Here is a 15,191-nt window from a genome sequence, read left to right on the forward strand (position 1 = left end):
AAGCCTCTTTTTTGAATCAGAAAAATCCTGGCTTTCCCAGTGGAAATGCTCCCTTAGAGTATGTAAGGTTTCACCAAAAGAAAAATCCTTTGGATGGGAAGCAGAGGGAATAGAGACCTCTGCATGAGAATCCTCATAAGTAGATAAGGGCAAATCTAGATCATCAGAAGAATCAGAAAAATCAGAATCCTGTTCAGAAAATTCATAAACAACTTCAGTCCTAGGTCTCTTAGAAGGGGAAGGTTGGTTTCCCCTGATTAGAGTTATAAGATCTTCAGCCATTCTTATAATTCGTTTTTTAGGCATAGAGGCCTGAGCATGTGGCCTGGGCATCTTTTTTTAGGCATGGTTTGAGATTTAGGCCTAAATGAAGAAGGAGGCGTCGGTTTAATATGCAAGTCCCTAAGCCTGGATACATCCTCAGAAGCCGGTGCCTGCACAGCGGCTCCAGACCCATCCAAGGTAGAGACATCCGCGGGTTCCATAGTTAAAAGCACCTCGCGGCATACCGAACTCCGAATGGGTCTCAGTAGAGGCCTGTGAATCAGAAGTAGCGGGATATCAGAAGCTGCGAAAGCACCTGAGTACCGGTGAACTGCGATCTACTGCACAAAGCCTTCAAAATCAAGTCATCTGTTTCTGCAAAATGGAAAATGGATGTCCTGTTAACCTAGTATACAGAAAAGTTAAGGAAGCTTCATGGAAATGTTCAGAGACTTAAAATGTTGCAAAGAATTCCAATTCCACTAAGGTGTGTGTGCTTTCAAGAGAAAGCTATTTACCAAGTAACAACCTCAGCAGCTGCCCCCATTGTACTGGTGAAGTAGGCTTGAAGAACATTGCCCGAGCAAAATAAATATGTTTACTGGTTTGTTATATGCACAGAATACATGCAGCAAAACACTATTACTGGATTTCAGAGACCCAGTGCTGGTAATGATCACAGCAAAAAGATAAGAAAAAAATAAAAAATACTTCAACACTACTCACAAAGTTACCAGAATAAGCCATCAAGTAGTATAAAGAACTGACAGTGACTTGCAAATCAAAGATTATAATTTTTCAAGCTCATCGTACATCAGGCTCAGCTACTGGAACAGGATTTTTGTAAAGGAAAGGGTCACATTATCAGTTACCAGCCAGTTTACAAGTGCTATTCATTATGTCATTTCATCCACTTTGCAGTCATGAGCAGAAATTTTGAAAGGGATAGTGTGCCTCTGGCTTGGAATCACCACGTCCAAATGCAAAAGACAAGTTCAAGTAAATGTCATAATATTAACCATGCAATGACAGTTGTATCGTAAATTCCATAAAAGGAATGAGATATACAGACAAAAAAGTACAAGAAAAATATTCTGCATTTTAGTAACTTTCAATAACTGAAAAAACTATAGAAAATAATATGAAATGATATCTAACTTGTGTCTAAGAAGTATGTTTTCCAATGTTCTCCCAGAGGCATCAGCTACTCCTTAAAACTATGCTAGAAAGAAAACCTATAATGCACAGTAAAAAAAATTTAACAGCCTGATAAAATTTACTTTGCAAGCGTAAACAGTTGTGTACTTTCAGTTTATGGTTTTAATTCTTCAGAGCCATTGGGAAGAATTTCCTCAAGGGGACCAACTCAACTAGCAAAGAACACCTAAAAAAAGTGGAATTTGGAAAATGTTCCCCAAGTTAAGAGTCAGACAAAAATATTCTTTTGTTTCCTCCCCTAAAATTGATCTAAAAAAGTAACTGCACTTTGAGATTTGTTAGCAAAATAATCTGCAATAACAAATAATCCAGGATCTAACATCTTTCTAAACAGATGGTAAGAGCCTTAACATCATATACTGCACTGTGTATTTGTCATAATGGAAACACATAAAACGACCAACCAGACCTCAAACAAAGCACTCTTCATTAAACAGGAACATTATCAAACACCATTACTAAACAGGAACATTACCCAACACACCATTGTGAAAGCAAGGAACATCCCTAAAATCATCACAAACTTACTACGCAGGTCAGCGACTAAACTAACCAAGACTCCAATAAACATCACAGCCCTAATGCCCTCATACCATTCAAATGTTTCCACATTTCCTGCAACAATTTTATTAGTTTCTTCTCACACATCAAGAAAGTCTGATACACAAAATTAAGTAAACTTTTCAAAACCAAACGATGGAAAATAATCACCAAGAGTTAAAGTGACTGTAGCCACATTACGTGACAGTACTCCCTTACGGTATTTAAGTGACAGTACCCCTTACAGAGTTATATGACATAATTTAATATGGGCAGAAGAAATTATATTAAGACTACCAGAATGGTCTAACCCATAAGTAAGAAAATGGGACAAAATTCTGTGACACTAAAGCAAGGTAACTGTGGACAATTCATATACAAAAAATATATATTTAAATAACTTGCTTTATGTACCAAAGTCTGCCAAGATTGCTCTTCCAGAGATATCTTTTTCCCACTGACTGGCAAGTAACAGTACAACACAAATAAAGGAACAGGAGACAAAAAGAATTTTGTCTGACCCTTCAATACAATCAACATATTGCAAACACTGATCATGCTTGTTGGCTCATAAGCCTTCAGAGCTTTTAAGTCTTATAAAACAGGCCCTGGAGCAACAGTGCTGGCAACAGCAAAAGGGTTTGTCCTAGGGCTGTGACAAACATTTTACACTATGTCAACACTTGCATTTTCAGTAAGCACCACGTGGACCAGTACATTCAACTATGTTTTTGAACTAAAGTAATTCCAGACAAAATCAAGATATAAATCTAATTCTGAATGCAATTTTTGAGTCTCAAAATGTGAAAGATGAAAACATGTATACATATTTTATTTATAACCTTATGTTAACATTTTAAGTTAATAAACTCCAAATGTCATGCTAACCGAAAGTCTGGTTTCAAACTCTGACATTTCAAACAATGTGCAAGTCTGAGCAAAAAAAGCAAACCAACTGGAACACATTATCTACAAATTTACCATTCTGGTAGCAGTTCAGAACTGAGCAATTTTTAGTTTAAGGAAAAGAATTACATTGTCACTTAGATGTGCTAATCACTGTGGAAAATAACCATATTAGCAAAATTTTAGAACTAGGAATTTACTGAAAAGCAAAGTAAAATAAACTTAAACTCTAATCAATTATGTGCAAACAAAGAGCACAACACTAACAAAAATATTCATGAACACTAATCTAATCTGTTGGCCCTTCTTGGTGTATTAACAGCATCAACAATGTACAGTACTGTGTCTGATTCTTCTACTGTATATTTCTGAACTGTTCTGAGGCTCGAGAATCATCAAGCATTTTAACCATGATCAGTGATATCATCTCACATCATGAACATATTCTGCAATACAAGCCCTTTATCAAACAAGCTTCGAGAAAATCAGAAGGCTGCATTTACTTGTTTTGATGCTGCTGCGCTTTCCTAAATCTCCACCAAAAGCTGAATTTCCCTATTAAAGCCTTGAAGAAAAACCATTGCCATTTGATAGCTTGCCATACCTTGCAGGCAACAGTTCAGTACCATCTACATTTCCTTATAAACTTATTTTATGTACTTAAATGTGACATGTTGGTCTCTTCCAGATGCCAGAGGTAAAGGACAGCTGACAGCATCACTTGCTCTGAATAAACATGCTGCTTTATTTATTTATTTTCCTGAAGCCACTCCTGCTTGCAAACAGAACACGCCAGATATTAACAAATCAAATTCCTACACCATGCCAGCAATTTTACTACCAGGGCCAAATGCCACCTTGAAGAACTGCTATAATAGAAGGAAAAAAATGTTAATTTAAAATTATTTTTAACATCTATCCAACCTCCATCCCGTATGTTCTCTTCTCTCATGATTGGAGATGCTAGCGTAATAGTGACTTGCATTTTGGGTTCCACAGTTGATGTGAGAATTATGGCTGCTTCTGCAATGTCACACTTCACGTCATACTTCTCAGGACATATTACCTGTTTGAGAAAGAAAGAAATTAATTTAGAACATACTTCACAGACATTTTGTAATGTAAACATTTGGAAAGCATGATAAGCAACCATCATCTGCAGGACTTCCAGCTTTAACCTTTCTTGATACCATCACCAACAAACAGTATCCAACACACACAGCCCTCAGAGAAAAGGCAGAATTGTACCATATAATAATTTTAGCAACACTACCTTTCAAGATGTATAAAAATTACAAGTCAATCTAAATTTATTCTCATGTTACTCATCAAATATCACCAGACTATTAATAAAATGTGAATCAATATCTAGACCAGAAATATTAAAATGGTTACAAAAGCTGTAATACCAATAAAGAACTTTGTTTACAACACTTCAACAACTAAAGCTCAAACACACAAAATGCAGGTCTTTTTATAGCTCCTTGCAGCTGATCATCAACTGCTTCCAGGTCATCTCCCTGTCAACTAGCTCTGCTTTAGTCTCTGTTGGGTTAATCCAGACCTGTTTACAGGGATGTTGAGAAATCTAGAGCAGTGCTACACTGCTGTGGAGTGCGTTTTACTGCCTAATTTCACAATTTCTTTGCCTCTGATGGTGTCATGACAGGTGGGTTCAGTGGAAATAAAGCATGGGACCAGGGCTGCACAAAGTAAAAACTCATCGTGTCTGACATACACACCTTGACAGGACTGACAAAACACTAAGGTCTCTCACTCCCTGTATGCAGCCCTTTTAATAGTTTTTAGGGCATCTATCTTCCTACGTTTTTTAGATGTGGAAGCCGCTGGTGGGAAGCTGACTGAGTACAGCTCACCTATTATACCAAGGCTTTATGCTTCTTTTTGTTAAGGTTTTAACTTTATGCAACAAATTCTTCATTCTAAAGGTCAAACACTGCTCATAAGAGGAGCCTTAGTAGTCAGTCCTCTTCCAGGCAAAACAGGCACTGTGAATGAAAACCCTTTAGGCCAAATATTTCTGCTGCATGCACACTTGGAAAAATGTTTCCAATATGAAATTTCATATTTTACATGCCAAACTACGTAACAGCTACTTATGCAAACAAAATTTCATAAACACAATATTTATCATTCTTTGCAGAGCACATGGACAGGATCTAATAGATGACAGTCTGATGACGGATCCCTTTTTTCATAAAAAAATTATGAGAGTTGGCTGTCCATTTAAGTCATGCACTGGAACAATGTCTGGGCAAAGAAGCAGTTTAGCTCACTACAGATACCTGTAAAACTCTGCAAATCGGACCAAATCATGGACATATTCTTTTGGCTAATTCCTATGGAAAATGATTTATACTGCAGCAGTGAGTTCAATGACAATGTTACAACTAGGCTTTGAGGCTAAATATTAGATCATTTTAAACCATACTAGGTGTAAACAAGGTCAGAAAACCTTATTCCCACACTATTGGTTCAATTTCCTTTTAAAACAATTAAAGTTTCCAGCAAACGTCACCTCCTAGGGTAATTAATTTCATTTACGACCTATTCTAAGGTGAAAATAATCTCTACTTTTGCATGTATTTTTCTAAGTCTACTAATAAAGGAGTACAACATAATTTTTCAACTAGAAATAATCTTGAAACAGAGTGTGTTACATTTCATGAGTCATACAATGTCTGCATATCCAAATTAAATCTCCTCCAATAAAGCTATAACATAGTGAAAATAAATGCTATGTCCTTAATCTTACTTCATAATCTATACACTTAACCCCCAATTTCCTGGTAAAATATCTTTTTATTCTCTCCAACTTTTTTAAGATCTGATTTTGAGCACATGCAAAAAGCTATTCCATGCTCAACAACTGATTCTACTAAAGATTATAAAGAGGTCGCAACAAACAAAAATCCAGAGACAATATTATTCTTAAAATTGTTCTTAATGTAGATTTTTTTTATTGTGTTTACATGGTCACTAAATCCCCTTTCAGTATTCACCAAATGCTTACTGTTCCAGTAAGTACTTCATATATACCACATTAGTAGCTTCTATGGGAAAAGTCAAAATTATAGGAAACCATAACATTTCAGTAAACGTATGCATTAAACAGTTACAGCATCTGTTATAGCAGAGCATTGCCAAAATAATCTTACCCCAACGAAATGCACTTCCAACTTGACATTTTTTGTAAAGGCATACAATGTAGTCAGAGCGACAGCTTCCAAAACTTCTGCAGAAACATTTCTGAAGTAAGCTACAGATGTTAATTGTACAAAGGGAGTATATGCCTCTCTACATCCTGTTCTCTCTACAGGACTACAATTATAAGAAAATGCAAAGGAGTAGAGACAATCATTCACAGAATCTGCTTACTGTGTGGGAGGCATTTTTTTTCAGTTTCCTGACTGAAATCTACTGCTGATTAATTTTAATGAATGTATTATGTTACTATAATTTTGTGTTGTCTATTGACGCCCACCAAATGTAATTGGTGGTTTCTTTCATTCTGAAACTCTAAGTAAAAGACCATCAGTTGTAAAGAATGAGAGTCAATGCTGATCAAACATGTTGTGTGTCAATTTTTTTTTCTTCAATGAAAGGCATTCATTATGGAGCACCTACTAAAAGCCGCAAGGCAAGCAGAGAAAGCTGACTAAAGATCTTTGTTTGGTGAATAAGCAAAATCTGAATCAATCAGCTTACTCAAATATTTACTCATTCACATGCATTAACCTGGAATGCCCACCTGGGGAGACTTGTTTTCAGTGGGCTCCCAGGGGAAACGGGCCAATGTTAATATGAATATAATGGTCTAATAACATTGGTGTTACCACGTCAATGACTGTAGTCCTCGAAGTGTGTGTGTGTGTGTGTGTGTGTGTGTGTGTGTGTGTGTGTGTGTGTGTGTGTGTAAGTAAGTAAATTCAAGGGGAGGGCAATGTAGACCTCCTGTGGTGATGCAGGGTAGATTAGGGATTCAAGTTTAAGTATCACATTAACTCAGTACAGCCAAGTGCGTCTCCAGGCGTTTCTGTAGTTACCTCCTACCGATGCCTCTAGGTGTCAAATATTACTTGTTCATATCTGTATTAATTTTAAAACCACTCTAACATTCAAGGTATCAGAAGATTTCATCTTAAAGCATACATGCTGTCAAACACAACTGTATTGATATTTTACCTCTGACTAGTGCAGCTAAAGAGATTATTTATATAATGTTTATTTGTATTGCAATAATTTTCTTATTTCTCTAAATACCTCAACATTCAGGTAACAGAGAACTGCACAGCCTCATATGAAAGCTCATAGCTGTATGATATCAGTGGGAGTGGTACGCACTAGGTAGCCTATCCCCCACAGGAAGAGTGAGTTTTGGCCCAGAAATTGTAGTTTATTTGGCCATTTGGGCAGTTTTACATCTCTTTCAACTTGCTGGCTTAAAAGCCTATGTTTGTACTTGTTCCCCGTCTTTCCTGTAACTAGTCTAGTCCAGGTACAGATTTGTTGTATTCCAGGACTCTTTGTAAGCTTCTGAGCCCCCGCCAAGCCTTTCTGTGTTGGAGGGAAGCCTTCTAGCTTATCAGTGGGAGTGGTAACCATTAGGTAGCCTATCTACCACAAGAGGAGTAGTTCCCGGCCCAGAAATTGTAGATATTGGCCGTTTGGGCAGTTTTTTTCCATCTCTTTCAACGTTCTGGTTTAAAAACCGCACTTGCACTTGTTTCCCACCTTTCCTGTAACTAGCCTAGTCCAGATAGAGAGTTGCTGCATCCAGGACTGTTGGTAAGCTTCTGCGCCCCGCAAGCCTTTCTGTGTTGGAGGAAAGCCTTCGAGCTTATCAGTGGGAGTGGTAAGCGCACTAGGTAGCCTGTCTACCACGAGAGGAGAGGTTCTTGGCCCAGAAATTGTAGTTTATTGACAATTTGGACAGTTTGTCCATCTCTTTCAACTTTCTGGTTTAAAAGACCACATTGGCGCTCGCTTCCCATCTTTACTGTAATTAACCTACTGGTAGCACTAGAAAGCCTTAAACTGATACAAGCCTTCTATCTTAGGAGAGAGACTTTGGAGTGATTAAGTATCAGTTTTCTGTACTTTCTTGCTGTACTTAACTGTTTTCTGCCTAAACGCAGATTTTCCAGCGTTTCTGATTTAAAAGCTTGTTTTTTTCACATATAGTACTTAGACTACCTACACTTTTAAAAAGTTGTTTGTTTGTTTAAATACTTTAACTGTTGTAGGCTACACACTAAAGTGTGATTGCCTTTTCTGATCGTTTGTAGTCGTTTAAAGCTCTTTTAAGTGTATTTTTTTTTTTTACTGTTTTTGCCTTATCTTTTCAAAAAAAATCCTTGTTTCCTGCCTTTCTAAGCTAGTATAGTCCAGTTTTCAGGCTAGTGCTGAATTCAGGGCTGTGACACTAGGTTCTGAGTTGCCCATACCTTACTTGGATAGAAGGAAGTTTCTCTGTTCACCTGTGACAGAGGGGAGCTTTGAGCAACCTATCTGTCCCTGGAGGAGTGGTTCCAGCCCAGAAGTTAGTAGTTTATTGGCCATTTTGGGCTTATTTCTCTCTCTTTCATTTCCCTACTATAAAAACCGCGTTTGCACAGTTTTGCGCACCGGGCAGTGCTGGTTATCTACGGTTAACATACTCCTGGCTCCACTAAGTCTCTTCAGTTTTTCCCTTGAAACTAGTCTAACTCTCAACCTAAGCACTCAAAAAGCATCTTACAGCCCAGCACTTGCTCAGACCTAACAGCAAGCACTTATATACCCTGACACTGAATTGTTCTATCATGATGTGGTTGCCAGGAGAAATGGGGTACTCCTAAAGGAACAGTATGCCAAGAGTGTTTTGGAGGTGAAGAGAAGGTCTGATAGAGTGATGTTTATGAAGCTTGAAATTGATGATGTAATGATGAAAGTTGTTAGTGCATATGCTCCACAAACTGGGTGTGCGATGGATGAAAAAGAAAAATTTTGGAGTGAATTGGATGAAGTGGTGGTGAGTGTACCCAAGGGTGAGACTAGTGATTGGAGTGGACTTCAATGGGCATGTTGGTGAAGTGAACAGAGGGGATGAGGAAGTGATGGGTAGGTATGATGTTAAGGAGAGGAATGCAGAAGGTCAGATGATTGTGGATATTGCAAAAAGGATGGACATGGCTGTGGTGAATACGTATTTTAAGAAGAGGGAGGAGCATAGGGTGACGTACAAGAGTGGCGGAAGATGCACACAGGTGGATTATATCCTATGTAGGAGGGCCAGTCTGAAGGAGATTGGAGACTGTAAAGTGGGGACAGGGGAAAGTGTAGTTAAGCAGCATAGAATGGTGGTCTGTAGGATAACGTTGGTGATCAAGAAGAGGAGTGTGAAAGCAGTACCAAGGATTAAATGGTGGAAGTTAAAAAAAGGGTGATTGTGAGGTGGAGTTCAGGGAAGAGTTAAGACAGGCACTGGGAGGCAGTGAAGAGTTACCGAATAGCTGGGTAACTACAGCAGAGCTAGTAAGGGAGACTGCTAGAAAGGTGCTTGGTGTGACATCTGGACAGAGGAAGGAGGACAAGGAGACCTGGTGGTGGAATGAAGAAGTACAGGAGAGTATACAGAGGAAGAGGCTGGCGAAGAAGAAGTGGGACTGTCAAAGAGATGAAGAAAGTAGACATGAGTATAAGGAGATGAGGCGCATGGCAAAGAGAGAGGTGGCAAAGGCTAAGGGTAATGCATATGGAGAGTTTTATGAGAGATTGGACACTAAAGAGGGAGAAAGGACCTGTACCGATTGGCTAGAGAGAGGGACAGAGCTGGGAAAAATGTGCAGCAGGTAAGGGTGATAAAGGACAGTGAGGGAAACGTACTCACAAGTGAGGAGAGTGTGTTGAGTAGATGGAAAGATTACTTTGAAGGGCTGATGAATGAAGAGAATGAGAGAGAGAGAAGGTTGGATGATGTGGGGATAGTGAATCAGGAAGTGAAACAGATTAGCAAGGAGGAAGCAAGGACAGCTATGAAGAGGATGAAGAATGGAAAGGCTGTTGGCCCAGATGACATACCAGTGGAAGCATGGAGGTGCTTAGGAGAAATGGTAGTGGAATTTTTAACCAGATTGTTTAATGAAATTTTGGAAAGTCAGAGGATGCCTGAGGAGTGGAGAAAAGTGTTTTGGTACCTATCTTTAAGAATAAGGGTGATGTGCAGAGCTGCAGCAACTACAATGGGATAAAATTGATCAGTCACAGCTTGAAGCTATGGGAAAGAGTAGTGGAAGCTAGGCTAAGAAGGGAGGTGATGATTAGTGATCAGCAGTATGGTTTCATGCCAGGAAAGAGCACTACAGATTTGCTCTGAGAGTGTTGATGGAGAAATACAGAGAAGGTCCGAAGGAGTTGCATTGTGTCTTTGTGGACTTAGAGAAAGCATATGACAGGGTGCCTAGAGAGGAGTTGTGGTATTGTATGAGGAGGTCGGGAATGGCAGAGAAGTAATAAGAGTGGTACAGGATATGTACGAGGGTAGTGTGACATTGGTGAGGACTGCGGTGGGAGTGACAAATACGTTTAATGTGGAGGTGGTATTACATCAAGGATCAGCTCTGAGCCCTTTCATATTTGCAGTGGTGATGGACAGGTTGACAGATGAGATCAGACAGGAGGCCCCGTGGACTATGATGTTTGCAGATGACATTGTGATATGTAGTGAGAGTAGGGACCAGGTTGAGGAGACCCTGGAGAGGTGGATATATGCTTTAGAGAGGAGAGGAATGAAGGTCAGCAGGGCTAAAACAGAATATATGTGTGTAAATGAGAGGGAGGGTAGAGGAATGGTGAGGATATGCAGGGAGCAGAGTTGGTAAAGGTGGATGAGTTTAAGTACTTGGGATCAACAGTTCAGAGAAATGGTGAGTGCGGAAGAGAGGTGAAGAAGAGAGTACAGGTAGGGTGGAATGGGTGGAGATGAGTGTCAGGAGTGATTTGTGACAGACGGGTACCAGTAAGAGTGAAAGGGAAGGTCTACAAGAGGGTAGTGAGACCAGCTATGTTATATGGGTTGGAGACGGCACTGACGAAAAGGCAGGAGTCAGAGCTGGATGTGGCAGAGTTAAAGATGTTAAGATTTGCACTGGGTGTGACTAGGATGGACAGGATTAGGAATCAGTATATTAGAGGGTCAGCTCAGGTTGGACAGTTTGGAGACAAAGCAAGAGAGGCGAGATTGCATTGGTCTGGACATGTGCTAAGGAGGGATGCTGGGTATATTGGAAAAAGGATGCTAAGGATGGAGCTGCCAGGTAAGAGGAAAAGAGGAAGGCCTAAGATAAGGTTTATGGATGTGGTGAGAGAGGACATGCAGGCAGTTGGTGTGAAACAGCATGATGCAGAGGACAGGAAGAAATGGAAACAGATGATCCGCTGTGGCGACCACTAATGGGAACAGCCGAAAGAAGATGATGACTGATTGCCCAGCAGGGCAAGGCTCTTTATTCACCCCTCACCAACCAAGCGACTAAGCAGCTCACCCTACTATTCAGGCATGACCAAAGGGCAACTTCAGGTGCACTCTCCAGTCCAGCTGGTGAATCTGGGTATCCTGAGGCGATGTTACAACTGCCTCATGTACACAGACAACCCTCTCCTCCTACCACAAAACACTAATATATGCGAGAGATGCAATTATACAGCCAAACTGGAAGCTAAGCTGTCTCCACCCAAGACTGGAACAGACAGTCAAGAGGAGAAGGTTAACACTTGCACCACAACTCCAGCTGCACACAGACCTACTAAAACTGCACTGGCAAAAAATACACATAACTACACAAAATCATACTCTGAGGCTCTAAATAAAAACCTGCAAAAGCAACAGAGACCTCCAAAGCAGACACCCAAACAACCTGCACTTCTAGTCACAAACCAGACGACACATAAAACACAAAATCAGTGTGCCGCACAATCACAGCCCTTAATGTGAAATAAAGTACAGTTTTGTACCTACCATAAATGTAGATGTTCGAAGATCCACATTGCTGCAGTCCTAACACTTGGGTAGTCCGCTGTCCCAGTCGGCCCGAATACCAAAGTATAAGGCTGACGTCGGTCAAGGCGCATTTGTCTGACATCAGGACGTCAGGGTACAAATGCGCATGACCGACGTCATATCCTCAGTCTTTTCTTGCCCCAGATGTCAGAAGACCCTAAAAAGATAAGGCCAAAACCAAAAAAAAAAAAAAAACACCAAACACTCCTGTACCTAATATATGTACAATATATACAAATTTACAAAAATAGAACCCCACCCACACAACCACCCCTAAACACAGAGGGGAAGGAGGGAGGGTAAATTGGACTGCAGCAATGTGGATCTTCGAACATCTACATTTATGGTAGGTACAAAACTGTACTATGTTCTTCATCTCACATTGCTGCAGTCCTAACACTTGGGTAGAATCCCAAAGCAGAGGTAAGGGAGGATGGCTAAACTATAATGAAGCAGGAGCTGCCAAAATGCCCTGCAACACAGCAGTGGCAAAACCAGCCCTGGATTTAGAATAGAGAGGAAGGTGGTAATGCTTGGAGAAAGTATGCACTGAACTCCAAGTAGCTGCCTCCAAAATATCCTTAGTTGCCACCCCCCTTAGAAATGCTGTTGAAGTGGCAGTAGCCCTCGTGGAATGAGGCCTAATCCCAGCTGGAATCTCCTTGCCATGATGGGAATAACAGAATGCAATGCAAAACCCAATCCACTTAGATATAGTTTGTTTTGACACAGGCTTACCCTGGGAACTCAAAGCAAAAGAAACAAACAACTGCTGAGACTGCCTAAAATCCCTAGTCCTGCTTAAATAATAACGCAACTGCCTGTGTACATCTAAAGTGTGCAAAATCTTTCCCCCTTATTTTGGGGATTTGCATAAAAAGTAGGCAAATGAATAGTTTGGTTTAAAGCCACACTAGAAACCACCTTAGGCATAAATGAAGGATTAGTACGTAATGATACCCTATCCTTATGAAAAATCAAAATAGGCTCAACCGCCATAAGGGCCTGCAATTCAGAAACCCTTCTTGCAGAAGTAATGGCCAACAAAAAAGCAGTCTTCCATGACAAGTATTTCAATTCAGCAGTAGCATGAGGCTCAAAAGGTTGTAGAGTAAGTTTCTCCAACACAAAATTGAGGTCCCAAGCAGGAGTAGGAGCTCTCGTGGGGTCTCATATTCTTTGCCCCTCTAAGAAATTGCTTGAACAAAGGATGAGAAAACAATGGTGGGTCACAATCATAGTGAGCTGAAATTGCTGCAGCATGAATCTTAATGGAAGAGAAAGACAAACCTTTGTCCAATAACTCAGTAAGATATTGAAGAGCCACACTCAAATTAGGCTCAGAAACATCCAAATCCTTTGCTGCACTCCAAAATAAAAATCTCTTCCATTTTTCTGCATACACTTTCGTGTACTAGGCCTTCTGGCTTCCATAATCACATTCAAAACTTGTTGAGGAAGTTGAGACCTGCTGTGGTTCAAAACAGAATATGCCAGGCTGTTAGATGAAGAGAGTGAAGCTTGACATTGAGGAGATGACCGTCCCTCTGAGACAAAAGGTGTGGAATTAAAGGTAAAGGCCATGGAGGCTTCCTTACCAGATTCCTCAGTAATGGGTACGAGTGTTGCCGAGGCCAATCTGGAGCTATCAAAATCATCCTTGGCTTGTCTTGTCTGACCTTTAGGAGTACCTTTGGGAGGAGAGGCAGAGGTGGAAAGGCATACACATGAAGATTTTCCCAACTGAACGAAAGAGCATCCACTTTCCAAGCTGTGTGATGAAACCTTTTCGTGCAAAACTTTGGCAGCTGGTGGTTTAGTGGAGAAGCGAACAGATCTATGTCTGGAGTTCCCCAGGACACTGTCAGTCGTCGAAATACATGAAGATCCAGTTTCCACTCGTGGGATCCATGATTTGCCTGCTTAACACATCTGCTAAGGAGTTCTGTGCTCCTGGCAGAAACCTTGCCTGTAGATTTAGCTGCAAGCTGAGCGCAGTCTCCCACAAAATCATTGCTTGCCTGCATAGAGGATAAGAATGTGTTCCCCCTTGCTTGTTGATGTGCCACATGACAGTAGTGTTGTCTGTTAGAATCAACACCTGCCCTGGAAGAAGTAACTCCTTGAAAGCCATTAATGCAAACTGGACTGCCAACATCTCCTTCATGTTGATATGTAGATGCTGTAGTCTGGCAGGCCACTTGTCTTGTATCCACTTTCCATTCAGATGAGCTCCCCAAGCTATGTCTGAGGCATCTGTCGTTAGAATCTGACTCGCCTCTGGCGGGTCACAGAGAGTCCCTTGTTTAGGTGACATTCCTGAGCCCACCACAAAAATTCCTTTTGAATGCAAGGTATTATTGGAATGACAGTGTCCAAATCCTGGCAGTGCTGTGTCCATACATTTTTAGATACCATTGCAGCTTCCTCATATGCAGTTTGGCATTGGGAAGCACCAGAATACAAGATGCCATGAACCCTAATGCTTGAAGGACTGTCCTTGCAGTCAGCACGGACTGATGAGATAGTTGATGGAAGTAAAGGGATAGACTCTTTTGTTTGTCCGGGGTTAAAAGGCCATCTGGGCTGCTGTATTCAGTCTCACACCCAGAAAGCACATGTCTTGAGAGGGTACTAGACTGGACTTTATTTCGTTCACAGAATACCCCAGGCATCTTAGCACTGCTATCACATATTCCAGATGCTGAAGAAGCTCGTCCTTTTCTTGAGCCAGAATCAGACAGTCGTCCAAGTAAGGATAGATTTGTATTCCTTTTAGCCTGAAAAAGCTACAACTGGAGCCAGAACTTTTGTGAATACTCTGGGCAGTAGATAAGCCAAAGGGCAATGCAGAGAACTGATAATGTGAATTTCCAGCTCGAAACGCAGATACTTCCTGCAACTGAGTCTGATAGGCACATGAAGGTAAGCCTCCTTGAGATCTAAAGTTACCATCCAGTGATCTTTGCCCAGCAGAGGTAAAAGCTGTTGTAACGTCAACATTTTGAACTTGGGAATGTCCAAATAAGTGTTGAGGATAGACAAATCCAAAATTGGTCTCCACGTGTTCCCCTTTTTTGGTACTAGGAACAGGCGAGAATAAAATCCTAGGCCCCTTTCTGGCACAGGAACCGGCTGAATGGCCCCTATCTGGAGCAACAGAGAAATTTGCTTGTGAGCCTCTTTTCTTTGTATAGGAGGA

The 15,191-nt window shown here is 40.6% G+C and overlaps 1 protein-coding gene across 1 annotated transcript in view; it reads right to left on the reverse strand.

The window, feature by feature from the left end:
* The window catches only part of ZFR (zinc finger RNA binding protein), a 1,793,456-nt gene that overhangs the window by 395,640 nt on the left and 1,382,625 nt on the right, over positions 1 to 15,191 (reverse strand). Inside the window, exon 23 of the mRNA XM_044085369.1 lies at positions 3,853 to 3,994. Within this exon, the coding sequence (XP_043941304.1) occupies positions 3,853 to 3,994 (142 nt within the window). The remainder of the gene's footprint in view (positions 1 to 3,852; positions 3,995 to 15,191) is intronic.

The sequence above is a fragment of the Protopterus annectens genome, chromosome 1.part1, assembly GCF_019279795.1.
Source record: "Protopterus annectens isolate FY-2018-M chromosome 1.part1, PAN1.0, whole genome shotgun sequence".
Lineage (NCBI taxonomy): Eukaryota > Metazoa > Chordata > Ceratodontiformes > Protopteridae > Protopterus > Protopterus annectens.